The sequence below is a fragment of the Trematomus bernacchii genome, unplaced genomic scaffold, assembly GCF_902827165.1.
Source record: "Trematomus bernacchii unplaced genomic scaffold, fTreBer1.1, whole genome shotgun sequence".
Lineage (NCBI taxonomy): Eukaryota > Metazoa > Chordata > Actinopteri > Perciformes > Nototheniidae > Trematomus > Trematomus bernacchii.
The window spans coordinates 2206329-2222226 of NW_022987370.1; the positions used below are offsets into that span (position 1 = coordinate 2206329).

The window sequence follows — 15898 nt, forward strand, 5'->3', positions numbered from 1 at the left end:
GTAATAAACTACTTTTGTTGGAGAATATACTGAAAGCTCCACTTCTTGACATTTTAAAAAAGCTAAATCAAATCAGAATCCCCCTCCTCAGTTTTGACCCTCTTGCCTTGCACTAATAGTGTTCCATACCAAAGAGCTCTAAGATGCTTCTTTGTGAAAAGGTAAAACGTGACACAAAAGATTTTTCAATAATATTCATTCTGTCTGAGTGGGAAATAAAGGAGTAAACTAACCAGAGACACAGGGGGTGAGGAAGAGGAGCAGCAGGATGAGGAAGATCATCTTCTCCCTGTGAGCGCACACACACACACACACACACACACACACACACACACACACACACACACACACACACACACACACACACACACACACACACACACACACACACACACACACACACACACACACACACAACACACACACACACACACACACACACACACACACACACACACACACACACACACACACACACACACACACACACACACACACACACACACACACACACACACACACACACACACACACACACACACAGTCTGTCTTTACCACATTACTTAGTACACAGAGGACTGACACCAGGAACAGTAACATATGTCTGTCACTAGGTGGCGCCAGATATCAACATTATATTTTCTTTAAACTGAATCAGGAAATACTTTCTGCTTTGAGATCAGTGAACACAGACTGAAACAGAGGACCCACTGAACCCCTTCAGTTTTGTTTCAGAATCTCTCTGAACAATAACAGTAATACAAATAATGAGGGCCCGAGCATGTAGCGCTAGGACCCAACCTATTCTTCAACATTCTTCAACAGGTCCCTGCTGCAGTCTGTAGTCCCCACATGTCTTAAACACTCCACCATCATTCCTGTCCCCAAAAAGACAATCATCACCTGCCCCAACGACTACCGCCCAGTAGCACTCACCTCCATCATAATGAAGTGCTTTGAGCGGTTAGTCAAATTATTCATCACCTCCTCCCTCCCTGAATCTCTGGACCCCCTGCAGTTTGCCTACAGAGCAAACAGGTCCACAGACGACGCCATAGCCCTCACCCTCCACACTGCCCTCTCACACCTGGACCCGAAGAAGAGGAACACATATGTGAGAATGCTGTTCATTGACTACAGTTCAGCATTCAACACCATTGTGCCCTCCAAGCTGGCCATCAAGCTCAGAGACCTCGGACTCAACAGCGCCCTCTGCGACTGGATCCTGAACTTCCTGACGGGCAGACCCCAGGCAGTGCGGGTGGGAAATATCACATCCTCCACCCTGATTCTCAACACCGGTGCCCCTCAAGGCTGCGTGCTCAGCCCTCTCCTCTACTCCCTGTTCACCCACGACTGCGTGGCCACACACAGCTCCAACACCATCGTGAAGTTTGCTGATGACACGACCGTCATCGGCCAGATCACAGACGATGACGAGACGGCATACAGAGAGGAGGTCGAAAACCTGACATCTTGGTGCCAGGAGAACAACCTCCATCTCAACATCAGCAAAACAAAGGAGCTGATTGTGGACTACAGGAAGCAGCAGGGAGAGGGACATGCCCCCATCGCCATCAATGGGACTACGGTGGAGAGAGTCAAAAGCTTCAGGTTCCTTGGGGTCCACATCACTGAGGACCTGACATGGTCTCTTCACACCACCACCATCACTAAGAAAGCTCGACAGCGGCTCTTCTTCCTCCGCAGGTTGAGGAGGTTCAAAATGGATTCCAGGATACTCTGCAACTTCTACAGGTGCACGATAGAGAGTATCCTCACTGGCAGCATGACGGCCTGGTACGGCAGCTGCACCGACCTCGATCGTAAGGCTTTACAGAGGGTGGTGAAAACTGCACAGCACATCACCAGGACGGAGCTGCCATCCATGGAGGACCTTTACTCCCAGCGGCTCAGGAAGAAATCACTACGGATTATCAAAGACCCCCATCACCCCAGCCACAAACTGTTCTTTCTGTTGCCGTCTGGCAGACTTTACCGCAGCATCCTGGCAAGGACAAGAAGATTCGGAGACAGTTTCTTCCCGCGGGCAGTGAGACTGTTAAAAAATTGAACTGTCGAAACAACTTCAAACATTCAACTGCTACTCAGTAGTATGTATCTAATACCTAATATATATATATCATTCCAATAACTTGTATATAGACTCATACTGCACTATTCCACATCATAACTTTATTTCATTTTTATAACTATTATTATTTTTGTATTGCTCTTGCTCTTATTGTTATTATGTTATGTTATTATGTTGCATTGTTGGAGAAGCCTGTGACATAAGATTTTCAACTGCATAATTACTCTGTAGCTATGTCAGATTGACAATAAAGAACCTTGAACCTTGAACCTTGATTGTCATTATTGTTATTATAATAGTGAATGTGTGCTTCCTGTGGAGAAAGAGACAGCTTTTGCATTCAGAAAAATTATAGTATAGTATAAGTGGCATGTCTTGTTTTATAAACCTCTTCTCATATTTTAAAATGTTAATTAAAAATGCTATTCGTGCTCATGATATAAAAATAGGAACCAATGTTTGCTTAAATTATAATAATATAATGTAACCTTTAAGTTACTTACATTTGTATGAATATATTCAATGCGCATATTATTCTTCAAACTGTAAACTGTTTAACTAAAATAGACAATTAATATAGTTGTATGTGAATAACCTGAAAATGAAGTAGTATTTGTATGTACATTTCTTATGATCACATACCGGTGTCTGTGTGTAGCAGAGTGTAGACGTGTTTATTAGTTGTGTGCACTTTGTTTACAGAAACGGCAGCAAAAGCAGATTAAACCGGGGGATTTGGAAAGAGCTTAATTTAAAAAAAAGCGAAATCTGGTAATATACGTTAGTCACAAAGTTAGGACATTGCTGTTTCTGGCAGAGACAGATGTTATCCTTCCTGCTGTAGGTACACGGTCGGAGTGTCTCCGGGAGGATTTGGTCATTTGAGCCGCCCACATGAATCTGAAATCTCTTTCCCTCACGAAGCACACATCCAAGTTTCTAGTTGTTTATCCACCAACAGAAAAAGGTCACCCTTGATTTGTAAAGTCCTTTTTGGCATTTAAATGTATAACAAAGCGTTAATTAAATATGTTTGAATTGATCTTTTGTGTCTCATGCGATTCAGACATTAGGCAGAGCTCGTTCTCTTTCTTTCAGGAGTGAATCAGAGGCACAGTTTGAGTTTGAACAAGGTTTCTGAGTCAATATCTTTCCAACTCGTTCTCTTATTTTAGTTTAATGTGGTGCCTGCTCTCTATAAGAGGTTCAACAGGAGAGCAACAGGAAGCAGCTGTAAGAGACATTTAATTAATAAAGTAGAAACATGTGTTCTTACCTGTAAATATTTGAGACTGTAGAGACCTCAGTGCTGACAGCTCTGTCTTCTAGATATCATGGTGAATGTGTCCGATGAAGCTAGTTGGTGTTTCAACGAGGCTGTCTTGATGCAGAATCAGAGAAGGGGAGTTTCTGCTGTCGGTTTTGTTACGACGCTGAAGTTGGCTTCCGATTCAGAGCTTCGGATTCGGCAGTTAAGGGGAAGGTTAAGGGACATTTAATTTACAGCGCTGAGCGAACAATCCTCCGTGTTTGAACCTCTTGAATCGCTGCATTGCCGATTTATTTGGACTGGATTATCCCAAAGAGGCTAAACATTCTTTATAACACAGTTTTAGATTTGTGAAACCTTAATTCTATTTGTGAACATTTAAAAAAGGGAGATTTCAGTGCTTTTTTCGCATCTTGACCACAGAAGACCAGGGGCCTCATTTATAACGCCTTGCGTAGGATTGACGTAGAAAGGTTGCTTACGTAGTACAAAGCACAAAAATAGGTACATACATTTTCCGCCATTTTCCGATTCACAAAACATTGCGTACCGGCGAAGGAAGGGCGTACGGCACTTCCTACGCCTGTTTCCCTTTATAAATCAAAATGTGCCTATACATAGTCAAAGAAACGCCCATTCATTCATTCATTCTGACTGACTGCATGAAGAAGATCGCGTGTCAGATTTTGGTTATTGTGGGGAGGTCGAGATAAATCATATTGTTTGGTGGATGCAGTTTGAACCAGAGTAGCAGCATGGAGGTCGGATCGTCACCAAAATAAATAAATAAGTGGTCCGAAAAAAGTGAATGACAAAAAAAATACACATAACCTTCCTTAGGCAGTGTGTTTGTCCCGGGGACAGGAGACACCCCCTTGATGAGAAACTGTAAGAAATGATGGGGGAATCCCTCCGGAGTGGAGTCATGACGACTGGATCTGAATTATTTTTGTTGTATTTGGTGGTTTGTGTTCCAGCTGTCGATCAGCAACTATATATCCATAATCCACCAGTTAAAGGAAATACAACTAATGTGTTGTGTTATATTAGCTGTACCATTTACCACATATGGTGTTCTTAGTTTCCATACCTCCTGTGTTTTACGAGCGACTTATCAAGTCTTGGCAAACGGCATAAAACACGATTAAACGTGATAGTGTAGTGACCACTATTTGACTAGGGTACATAATTCACGCATGGAACTACAGGTTGGGGGTATTGTAACGTCCGAGGTGTTAAGGCTTCAAGAATACTTCTGTGTAACAAGAACTCAGGAACTTAGTACTTTTTGGAGCGTCACAGATGCCTCCGTTTATTAACGTCGAGTCACACCCATGTCACACACCACTCTAGCCCCGACTGCGCATGCTCACAACACATGACCTCTCAACCCAATGCTTACATGCGTCCCCCCTTACTGAAAGAAATGTCCCCATTTCCACACACATGGTGAAAACACAACAAAACATAAAAAAACAATACAACCACGAAAAACCCCAAAAACATAACAAACCACACACTACCCCGCAGAATAATACATGCAGGCATGACGTACATTCGAAAAAAAATCTTTGAATAAAAACAATGACAAACAAAACACATCCACAGCCCAAATAAAACATCAAACTAGGTATGACATAACTTATTCCCCTGTCCTGCACACTCGAAACATGAAAAAAACCAATTATGCAGCATAGAATACACAGGAGAAAATAATCACACAAGCACGTAACCACCAGTCATTCAGCCCATAACAAAGTCCAAAAATCGGACAGGAGGCCGCGCTAACCTCCCAGCCCGGGACACCGTCGGTGCGGCTTGTTCGAGCTCAGGGGAATCACCAGCCCCAGAACCCGGCCCAAGATCACAGCCACTTTCCCCATCGGAAAACCTCAAGCGTCCAGAGCTCTGTGGGGAGACTGCATCTTGCAACGGAAGAGGCTGAGAAAGGTGTAAGAGAGACCTTGATGGTCCCTCCAAGGGAAAGGCTACCGGCAGGTTGTATCGCCGTAGTCTGTCGTAATGGACAGTTTGGAGAGAGGCTTCATCCCCAAACGGGCTACTTAGTTGGTACGTGACCCCCACTTCATCACCCCTATCCATTCGCCTCTGCACCAGATAAGGCCCCTTCCAGTGGGGAGCCAGTTTACGGCGGCTCTCAGTGGGATCATTTAACCACACCAAATCCCCGACTTCATACGGGTCGTGCCTCACTCTGGCGTCATAGTACGACTTCTGTTTGCTGCTTGCAGCAAAATTGTTATCCCTTGTCTGATCAAACGCCGTGTCCAAGCGTCTGAGAAGGGAACCAGCAAAGTCTTCCCGGGGACCCTGCACCAGATCATCCCGCTTTGGACCCAGTAAAACATCCACAGGAGTCCTGGCCTCCCTGCCATGCGTGAGAAAATACGGCGTGAAGCCTGTGCTGGAATGTACACTGGTATTGTACGCAAATGCGACCTGTGACAGAAAAGAGTCCCACTCCCCCTCACATGATAGAAGAGATTTCGCCAACTGATCGATAAGTGTCCTATTAAACCTCTCTACCATGCCATCAGACTTCGGATTGTAAGGCGTGGTGTGCGTCTTCTTCACACCTAACACGCCGCACAAATGCCTCACAACATCTGATTCGAACTGTCTGCCCATATCAGTGTGCAGAGTTTCCATTACCCCATGCTCCAAGATGTAGTTCTGGAAGAGACACTCCGCGACCGTCGGGGCTTTTTGATCGGGGATGGCATACAGATTTACAAATTTTGTGAAATAGTCCTCAACAACCAACACATACCGGTTGCCTTTTGATGTGACCGGCAACTCCAGTATGTCAGCCGCCACCCGCTGGAAAGGTCTAACTGCATGTGAAGTTCTCATGGGGGCATGGTGTTTAGGCACCGGGGACTTCCTTCTCTGACAGGCATAACATTGGTCACACCACGAACGAATGTCACTGTGCATGGAGGCCCAATAGCACACACTTCTTGCGCGTGCCAAAACGCGATCATACGCCAGGTGAGCAGTCAGTGGAGCACCATGCAAGTGTCCCAGGACCTCTGGAACTAAGACAGCAGGAACAACAACCTGAGTAGACTGCCCTGCCTCAGACAGCCAAACAACTCTACATAAAAGTCCCTCCACAAAAGTCAGCCGGGGAAACTCATGCCAAAGTCTCTTCACACCCCGACTAGCATCTTTTAACCTCCATCTAGGGGGCCGTTGGCCATGCTCCAGCCAGGCCAAAACTTGTCCGATGTCTGCATCCTTTTGCTGGAGCTCCCTAATACCGGAGCCATCATGTGACAGAGTGAAGATTAGGGTCTGGTCCACTGAAGACCCTGAGTCAGGAGAAGGAGGTCCTGAAATCGGTCCCTGGGCTTGGGCCGTGGCAGGAGTGCCCACAGCACACACATCACTAGGACCACTGTCCCCAGCGCCAGGGAGAATTGTACTCAAGGGAGCGGATGTGGCATCGAGACTGCCTGAGTTCTCCAAAGCTTCAGTGGTGTCAGGCCTGCGTGAAAGGGCATCTGCATTTGTGTGTTTGGCCCCACTCTTGTGCACAATCATCCAGTCGTATGGGTCCAGCTCCAGAGCCCAACGGCTACGACGCCCCGTCCTGTCATTGTCAACCTGAAGTCGTCGCAGACCCAACAAAGGTTGATGATCGGTGATAATTGTGAAGGGGAGAAGACCCAAGTAATGCCTGAAATTACGCACTGCCCACACTATCGCCCACAGCTCCCTGTCGTAGGTGGACCAACGCCGTTCAGCTGCTGTGAGGGAGCGACTAGCGTAGGCCACCACTCTCTCCAGGCCATCCACTTCTTGTGACAGCACAGCCCCCACAGCAATCTGCGAAGCATCTGTACCCAGCACGAAACTCTTGGTGAAGTCCGGGTGACACATGATAGGTTCGGCACAAAGACCATCCCGCAAAAACTCAAATGCCCCCTGGCAATCCGCCGTCCACTGAAAAGGGACATCCTTCCCTGTCAGATGGTTGAGGGGGGCAGCACGCTGGGCAAAACTCCTCACAAACCTCCTATAATAAGAGCAGAGACCCAGAAAAGCACGCACCTCTGTAGCGGACCGTGGAACTGGCCAAGTCTTCACCTTATCTGTGTTACGGGGGTCAGGACGAAGCCCCCCGGCGGAGACGACGTGACCAAGGAATACCACATGATCACGGGCAAGATGGCACTTCCTGGCGTTCAATCTAAGCCCAGCTGCCCCAATCCGAATGAAGACCTCCTCCAAAGCAGACATGTGGGCCTCAAACGAACTACTGTAAATTAGTATATCGTCAAGATACACCATGCAGATGTGCCATGGCAGCCCCCTTAACACCAGCTCCATAACCCTCTGGAAGGTAGCGGGTGCATTGGTTAGACCCATAGGCATGGATTTGAACTGGTATAGGCCCTGGCCAGTGGTGAATGCTGTCTTTTCGCGGTCCTCCTCAGCCATTTCCACCTGCCAGTAACCGTCAGAAAAGTCCAAGGTGCTGAACCAGGAGGCCCCCGCCAATGCGTCCAATGTGTCATCCACCCGTGGCAGTGGATGAGAATCCTTTATTGTCACAGAGTTGAGTCCCCTGTAATCCACGCAGAATCGCCATGTGTTGTTCTTTTTCCTGACGAGGACCACTGGGGCGGACCACGGGCTACAACTCTCTTCAATTATGTCATCCTCCAACAGGCGCTGAACCTGTCTGCCTATCTCCTTCCGTTTTTCTGGCGAAGTACGGTAGGCCCGACGCTTGACCGGGGAATGATCACCTGTCTGTATGCGGTGTTTGATCAGACCGGTGTTTCCTGTTCTGCCCTTCCCAGAGCCGAACACCCCTTGGTGTTTCCCCATCAAGGCCTGCAGCTGCAGTCTCTGTTCAGCAGACAACGGGAAACCAGCCACATCCGGCAGAGGGGTAGCCCCCTGCTGAGAGGGGAAAACCTCAGCGGGGGTGAGTAGATCACAGTCCTTAACATGGTGCAACACACCTAAATGGGAACCGGTGTGCAGCTTTAACTCCTTCTCTGTCGGGTTGAGCAGCCTTGCCACAGTGCATCCATTCTTCACCGGTGCAACTGTACGTGCAATCACAAGTCCCACGTTATCACGCACCTCAGGCTCCAGGTAGCCTAAGAAAGAGTCAATGGGCAGACCAGCAGTACGGGGAATATTCACATTAACTGGGACAATCATTTCACTGAAAGGGGGAATAATAGCATCAACAGACATAGAGATGTAACAACATTCTGGTATGAAATCTGTGGCATGCATGAGAGGAATATCAACATCCCCCAGGTGAAGCAGACCACGACCAACATCCATAACAGCTCGAGCCTGCAACATGAAATCAAACCCCAGCAGAATAGCTTGTGTTGCCCCTCGCACTACATGCACAGCCTGCTCCCAATGTTTGCCCCCCAACTGTATGGGAAGAGTCACAGTACCCAGAGTGTCCAACAATTGACCATTTACTGTGCGTGAAAAAGTGTACTGGGTATTTAGCACACGTTTACGTAAGGCAGACGTGGACATTCTGAAGTCCTCAGAAATAAGTGAAACATTGGACCCAGAGTCAATCAAAACAGTAACGTCAACACCCTCAACAAGTCCTCTAACATAGGCTGTGGGCTTAGACTCACCCACAGAACAAGAGTCCAATGCACGAGCAGGCGCTTTCCCAGCAGAATAGTCCATTTGACCCTGTAGTGGTGAAACCGGCATCTGGGTCTCGACGCCAGTCACTGGAAGTTTCCCTGCAGCCGTCCGTGTGAGGATGGAGATGGTGACCGCCGAGAGGGAGACAAAAACCTCACTCCACGCCCTGGCTGACGTTCCCCAGGGCTGTGTGGTCCTTGCGGGACATCGCTGCCCGGTCGTCGCGGTGAGAAGTCCGCAGAGGTGTCTCGGGTTCCCCGCTCACGTGGAGACCATTCCCTGGCACCAAAACCATCCTGCGGTCTGCGCTGAGGAGAACGGCCCCTGCTGCGGTCGTCCCTGTGGGAATCACCGGTGGTAGATCTGCAACCAAACCCGCCACAGTCACAGTGGCAGGCACGCCGGTGCACCCTCTGCTCCACTTGGTCCTGCTGACGATCCCAGGTCAAGGCGGAGCTCCCTCTGCCATTCTCAGCTCCACGGTTATGCGCTCTCAAGCCTTTTACCTCAGTCTGTAAGTTGTCCACCTTCAAGGTGAGGCGTTCAACCACATTTATGAGCTTATCCGTGGTATTAGCCTTACAGTCGAAAACACCAGCCGACGGTGAATTTAGGGCTGCAACAACAGCAGGATGCGGAGGACAGTAGGGCAAACCAGGCGTGTTCGACCTCATTGCCTGCCTGGCCCGCTCACAACGCCCAGCAATTATCAACGCCTCCTCCATATCAGTCGCCCCCTGTTCATGGCATTTTGCTTGAAGTGCAGGATCAAGGCCAGCCAAAAAACGTCTGAATTTCTCACCATTTACTGCAGCGCGGTCATAATCGGGAAACGCCTCAGCCACGAGTCTGGAAATGTCCGCCGCATACACCTCCAAACACTCGTTCGCCTGGCGGGGCCGTGCAGATACACACGTCTGGAAATAAAGCAGGAACTGTCTCTGGCCAAAAGCTGCCGCCAGCTTCTCCTTCACACGTTCGTAATCACCCTGCACATCTGCCGGTAAACTGTCCCACAGTAGGAAAGCTGCACTGTCCAGTCTGGTAGGTAGAATGTTCAGCAAGGTAGCTGCGTAGCTCGTGCCCCTCGCACCCCTCGTCTGAGCACGAACAGCGGCTTCAAACTGTCTTATCCACGTAGCGAACTGCCTCTGGCCGTCGCCCCTAAACATCGGCGGCAGCTCCACTCTAATATCACTACTCACAGAACCAGTCCAAGCAGCAGTACATCCGTTATAATCGTCTTCCATATCGCCGTCTCCCTTCATTCCTCCGAACATGACGCTTCGACGCTAGCACCGTTAGCACAGCTAGCCAGCAGAGCCGACCAGAAAGTCCAGTAAATGTCCACAGAAAAGAAAAATCCAAGAGCAGATAAAACACACTCCGATACCGCTGCCACCAATGTAACGTCCGAGGTGTTAAGGCTTCAAGAATACTTCTGTGTAACAAGAACTCAGGAACTTAGTACTTTTTGGAGCGTCACAGATGCCTCCGTTTATTAACGTCGAGTCACACCCATGTCACACACCACTCTAGCCCCGACTGCGCATGCTCACAACACATGACCTCTCAACCCAATGCTTACAGTATTGTTTCCGCCCGGACATATATGTTGACGGTACCTCCGGGGTACCTACAGTGTGTGTGTCCCTTTCACTTTCTCTTACTCTTCTCCTCTTTCCTGCAACCCGACAGCACGTCGATTTCTGCTCCCCAATAAAGAGAGATTTGCACCTCCGATGCACCGCCTCCGTCTCCCTTCTCTCGGCACCACAGTGGTGACCCCGACATAAGTCTCGCGAAGGATCCGAGACTGAATCGAACACGGCAAAAAGCACAGCTTTTCTCGGAATGCCGGAGATTCTTGGAGACGTCCGTGGCTGCCTCGTGCGCTCGGACTGAGGCTCGGTGCGCCCCACGGAATGGCTGGGAACGTCGCTCACCATTCCCGCTTCGTCTCGGCGCTGGAGGGCAGCAGGCCTTCCTACTACGAGGAGACGATGCACGACCTGCTAGGTATGGAGGGACCCGTCTTCTGCCTCGTGGAGCTGGTTCTTCGGGACATGCTGCATGTCCGGGCTGCGCTAGCTGACTCGGCTAGTGTTGAGCCCCGCGCTTTGGCCGAAGATGCTGGCCGGTTCCTCCTGGCCGCCCGGCGATTTACCCCTGAGGTGCTTGCCACTGCACGCTGCAGCGCCTTCCCTGGTAAGGGCACGCCGCCTAGCAGAGGCTCCGGGGCCGACGACGACGTCAGCGACTACCGGCCGTCGAGACCGGCTGGCCTCGACGGCTAACGACAGCTAGCCACGACAGCTAACGGCTAGCTGCTACCAACGGTTAGCGACGACTGCTAGCAACGGCTGACGATGTCTAGCAGCTACCAGCGGCTATCGACATCCGACTGTTTGTTTTTTTTGTCTTTGTTTTTTTGTGGTGCCGGAGAGGAGGTTCGATCACGTCTGGTCGGCCTCGTGTGGATCCTCTCACAATTTCGCCCACCTGTTTTTGATCGTGGACAGGACGACCTTTTGAGTTTTTTTTCTGGTGCCTGAGAGGAGGTTCGACCATGTCTGGTCGGCCTCGTGTGGACCCTCTCGCTGTTTCACCACCTCGACGGCGGTTTCGGACGTCACACACGCCTTCTTCGGCCCGTGGGTGGCGCGCTTCTGGACCCCGTCTCGCCTCTTCCCTCGCCTCGGCGGTTCCGGACGTCGCCCATGCCTTCATCGGCCCGTGGGTGGCGCGCTTCGGGACCCTGCCTGGCCTCACCTCTAACCGCGGCTCACGGTTCGCCTCGACGGCGCCCCGTCTGGCCTCTCCCCTGTCCACGGCTCCTTCCTCCCGGGGACACGGCTCCTTCCTCCCGAGGACTTTGTGCCCGCCGCCGCTGTGCCTTCGCCTGCGGCCGGGCAGCGCTCCTCCCTGCTGGGGACCACCGGGTTTTTCACGCCTGTCCCCTCGTCGCTACACGGCGACCCTGCTTTCTGCGGCCCCCTGACGTCGGCCCGTTCCGGCCCGCCCCCCACCCTCCGGTGGGGATGCCCTCGCCCTCGTTGGGGCCCCTACCCTCTTCTGCGGCCCCCTGACGACGGCCCGTTCCGGCCCGCCCCCCACCCTCCAGTGGGGATGCCCTCGCCCTCGTTGGGGCCCCTGCCCTCTCCTGCGGCCCCCCGACGATGGCCCGTTCCGGCCCGCCCTCCGGTGGGGCTGCCCTCGCCCTCGTTGGGGCCCCTGCTCTCTCCTGCGGCCCCCTTCCGACGGCCCTTTCCATGGCCCGGCCCTCGCCTGCGGCCCCGCCCTCCTCGGCCCCTGTGGTGCTTCCTCCCGGACGCGAGGATTGTGTCCATGGTTGAATTCTGGGGGGGCTTGTGTAGTGACCACTATTTGACTAGGGTACATAATTCACGCATGGAACTACAGTTTGGGGGTATTGTTTCCGCCTGGACATATATGTTGACGGTACCTCCGGGGTACCTACAGTGTGTGTGTCCCTTTCACTTTCTCTTACTCTTCTCCTCTTTCCTGCAAATGTTAGTTATTCTTGAACCCCAAGAGCAGGAGAGACTGAAAAGAGTCAAGGCAAGCTTATACAAGTTAACAGCATTTAATTACACAAAAGATGCGGTGGTTTACAAAAGAAATGTGCTCGTTGGTGGTTTTTTCCCTGCCAGCTGTTGGTCCCGTGCGTCCGGGTCAGCTGGGGGCAAGGAGAGAGAGAGATCCTTCTTGGGTCTCCCGGGTAAGACCTGTAGTCTTCTCCTATTGGCCGGCGTCGACGGGGGCGTGTCCAATGCAAATCCTGTCGGTTTCTGCTGCTAAATTACATCACTCTGATGTCTGTGGTCATCTAAACATTCCCTAATAAACCTCATTCCAGCGTCAATAAATGAGTGTTAAACTCAGGGTGTTTAGTGTACAACATCACGTTATTTCACCTTCAATTCACGGTTTGAAAACGTAGCATTTCGCCACAAGCTAATGCTAACCGGAAATGACGAAATTCACCAGCGGAAAACCGGAAGTCACATGTGAATCTTCGGTTTTCAGAATAAAACAGATTTAAATGAAATAGTGTATTTCATTCAAATTACGCCACATCAACATTGATTTTAATTTCTAACAATCCCTCCTTTCACACCTTTTAAGGTGTGAACACAATACTGGAATCAATGAGTTCTTCATAAAACTGCTTTTAAACTGACGGTATGTTTTAGACTAAATTATGCCATAAAACATTGATTTTAATTTCTAACAATCCCTCCTTTCACACCTTTTAAGGTGTGAACACAATACTGAAATCAATGAGTTCATCTGAACTTTGCATAGTACATAACTCATATAAAAAACATACTATAAAAATGGAATGGTTCAAATAACAGTCATCAAAAATACAAAAAATACTTCGGTTGGTCTTCAACATAAGTTTTCCTTTGTGCTTAAACTTCTAGTTTTAACATTCAATATCACTTTTCAAAATAGCAGTTAATCTTGTGGATTTTTACTTTCACCCAATCACCTGACCCAACAGAAATATTCGTCATGGACCTGGCATATGCTTCCGCCTCAATTTTCTTAATATCTAACACTGGTTCTCCTCTGTATTGTGAGGGGCTACATTGTGGTGGATATTGCTGAGTGGGGCAATCTCTGGCCAAATGTCTACAATCACCACATATGAAGCAGCCATCATCCCTTCTCCCTCTTGATCGTTGCTTTCCTCTCCATTGTCCCTTTTGTTGTATGGGAGGGTATACCTGTGCTTGCGGCTGTACTTGGGTAAGAGGATATGCAGGTGTTTGCTGTTGAAAATACTGTGGTGCTTGTGGCTGTACTTGGGTAGGAAGATACACAGGTGTTTGCTGTTGAAGATACTGTGGTGTTTGTGGCTGTACTTGGGTAGGAAGATACACAGGTGCTTGCTGTTGAAGATACTGTGGTGCTTGTGGCTGTACTTGGGTAGGAAGATACACAGGTGCTTGCTGTTGCTGGAGTTGTGTGGGACATTCATTGGACCAATGTGACGTCTGACCACATGTGTAGCAGCCACCATTTTGGAGACTTCTTCCTCCGCTTTGTTGGTTCTGCATTTGATTCTCTGGTTCTTCCTGAGTTTGAACTGTTGGAGGTGTTCGCCCTGCCTTCTCTGCTAGTATGGCCATCTGCTTTGTCGATTTCTTGTTTTTATTAGCTTCGGCCTCTTTCTCAGCTTTTGCATTTTTCTCAGCTTCTGCATCTTTCTCAGCTACTTGTATCTTCAAAAGTCTTAGTTTTAGTGCTTTCATCACTTCGTCATTTTCCCTCTGTGTTGCCTGGTATGTCATGTCGTGGTGAATGAGATTTTGTTTCCATTCTTCTGGGAGTTTAGCTTCTAATCCCACCACGGCTTCCAGGCATGCCTGAACTGATCGGGGAAGGGCTTTAATGACCGCGTTCTTCCACAACATTACGACAGCCGGAGAAACGTCATGTCGTTCTCCAGTGCAGTCCTCCCACACTCCTTCACATCTCTTCAGGAAGGTATGCATGTCCTCCCCCGGTTCTTTTCTCAGGCTGTTGAGGGCGTGTAAACTGCGTGTTGTCGGGTAGATGCTACGAATAGCAGCCCAATAGCTCGACCTGATATTGTTGAATGAAGTGTCATCTGGAGAGTTGGTGCATTTGGCCAAGAAATCTACTTCTCTTGCCTCTAGTCTGCCTTCTATCCGTCTAAGCAGTGCCCTCCTGTCTCCCAAGCACAGGTGGTCTTGGACAGTGTACTTCTCCAGATCTTTCACCCACTTCTGACCTCCTTGGGTGAGTGGAGGTAGCTTTGCCACTAATGATTCCATGTCCCTGTGAGCCCATGGTTGGTAGTCAAATCCTCCTCTCTCAGCCGCTATCAATGGCATGGAGGTATGTGCACTGGTCTTGGTTCTTCCAGCTTTGGGGCATGTCCCAGGGTATTCGTCCCTACTATTGTTCTCTGAGGGAGATGCAAATCTGCGTCGTTGCTGTGACTGTTCTTTGTAGGGGGAGTGTCTACTGGTTACAAACTGTGTACTGCCGTCGTCATCTTCATCTTCATCTCCTGTGGAATAGTCTTTGTCAGGAGAGTAATTTGTTCGGCGTTTTGTTTGAGATTCTCCCCATTTTTTAGTTATTTGTCGTTTTCTTTCTTCCTTAATTTCTTGGAATCTTTCGTCTGCAGAATGTGTTGGTTCAGGAGAGCAACCAGTTCGGTAATTTTTCTCTTCTTGCTCTTTTTCCCATATTTTCCTTTCTTCTTGTTCTTGTCTTTGTCTTTCTTCCATTCTTTTGATGAGTTCTGCTTCCATTCTGATGAGTTCTGCTTCCATTCTTCTTTTGAACTCTTCCTCTCCGATGAGTTCTGCTTCCATTCTTCTGTTGAACTCTTCCTCTCTGATGCGTTCTGCTTCCATTCTTCTTTTGAACTCTTCCTCTCTGATGAGTTCTGCTTCCATCAGCTGGTTGACACTGGATAGGATTCTTACCTCAAACGCCAATTCTGCTTGGTGAGAAGGGTTGTTCTCTGATATGTCGGGAGGAGGCACTTCGGTCAGGCTTGGATACTGCTTTGGAGTTTGGATAACTGGAGCCTCTTCTGTTATTTCTGCTGTGTCTTCATTTACTGGCAGATCTGCTGCTTCTACCAAATGTAAGCTTGTTGTCAATCCCTGGCTGGCATATTTTAGATGGAGTATCAGACTTGTAACTCTAGCTTTTCTTTCTTCAGCTTTGTTCATAGCGCTTTTTCCAGGTCCATACCACGAGGGTCGTCCAGCTTTGATCCATGCCTCTTGCTGTTGTAGGTATTCTCCATTCTCATATTCAACTACTGCTTTTCTATGGGCTTTCGTTGGTCCAGG

At 49.2% G+C, this 15898-nt stretch overlaps 1 protein-coding gene across 3 annotated transcripts in view; it reads right to left on the reverse strand.

The window, feature by feature from the left end:
- LOC117484088 (myelin-oligodendrocyte glycoprotein-like) overlaps window positions 1–15898 on the reverse strand; it is a 39591-nt gene that overhangs the window by 9082 nt on the left and 14611 nt on the right. The window contains exons 1-2 of one of the 3 annotated variants that reach the window (XM_034132552.1): window positions 3372–3529; window positions 234–289 (exon numbers count right to left, since the gene is read on the reverse strand). The exons of 1 other annotated variant lie outside the window; for it this stretch is intronic. In XM_034132552.1, the coding sequence (XP_033988443.1) occupies window positions 234–282 (49 nt within the window). In that variant the 5' untranslated portion in view covers window positions 283–289; window positions 3372–3529. Of the gene's footprint in view, window positions 1–233; window positions 290–3371; window positions 3530–15898 lie in introns of those variants that run through there. One more of the 3 variants, XM_034132544.1, reaches the window with a different exon arrangement.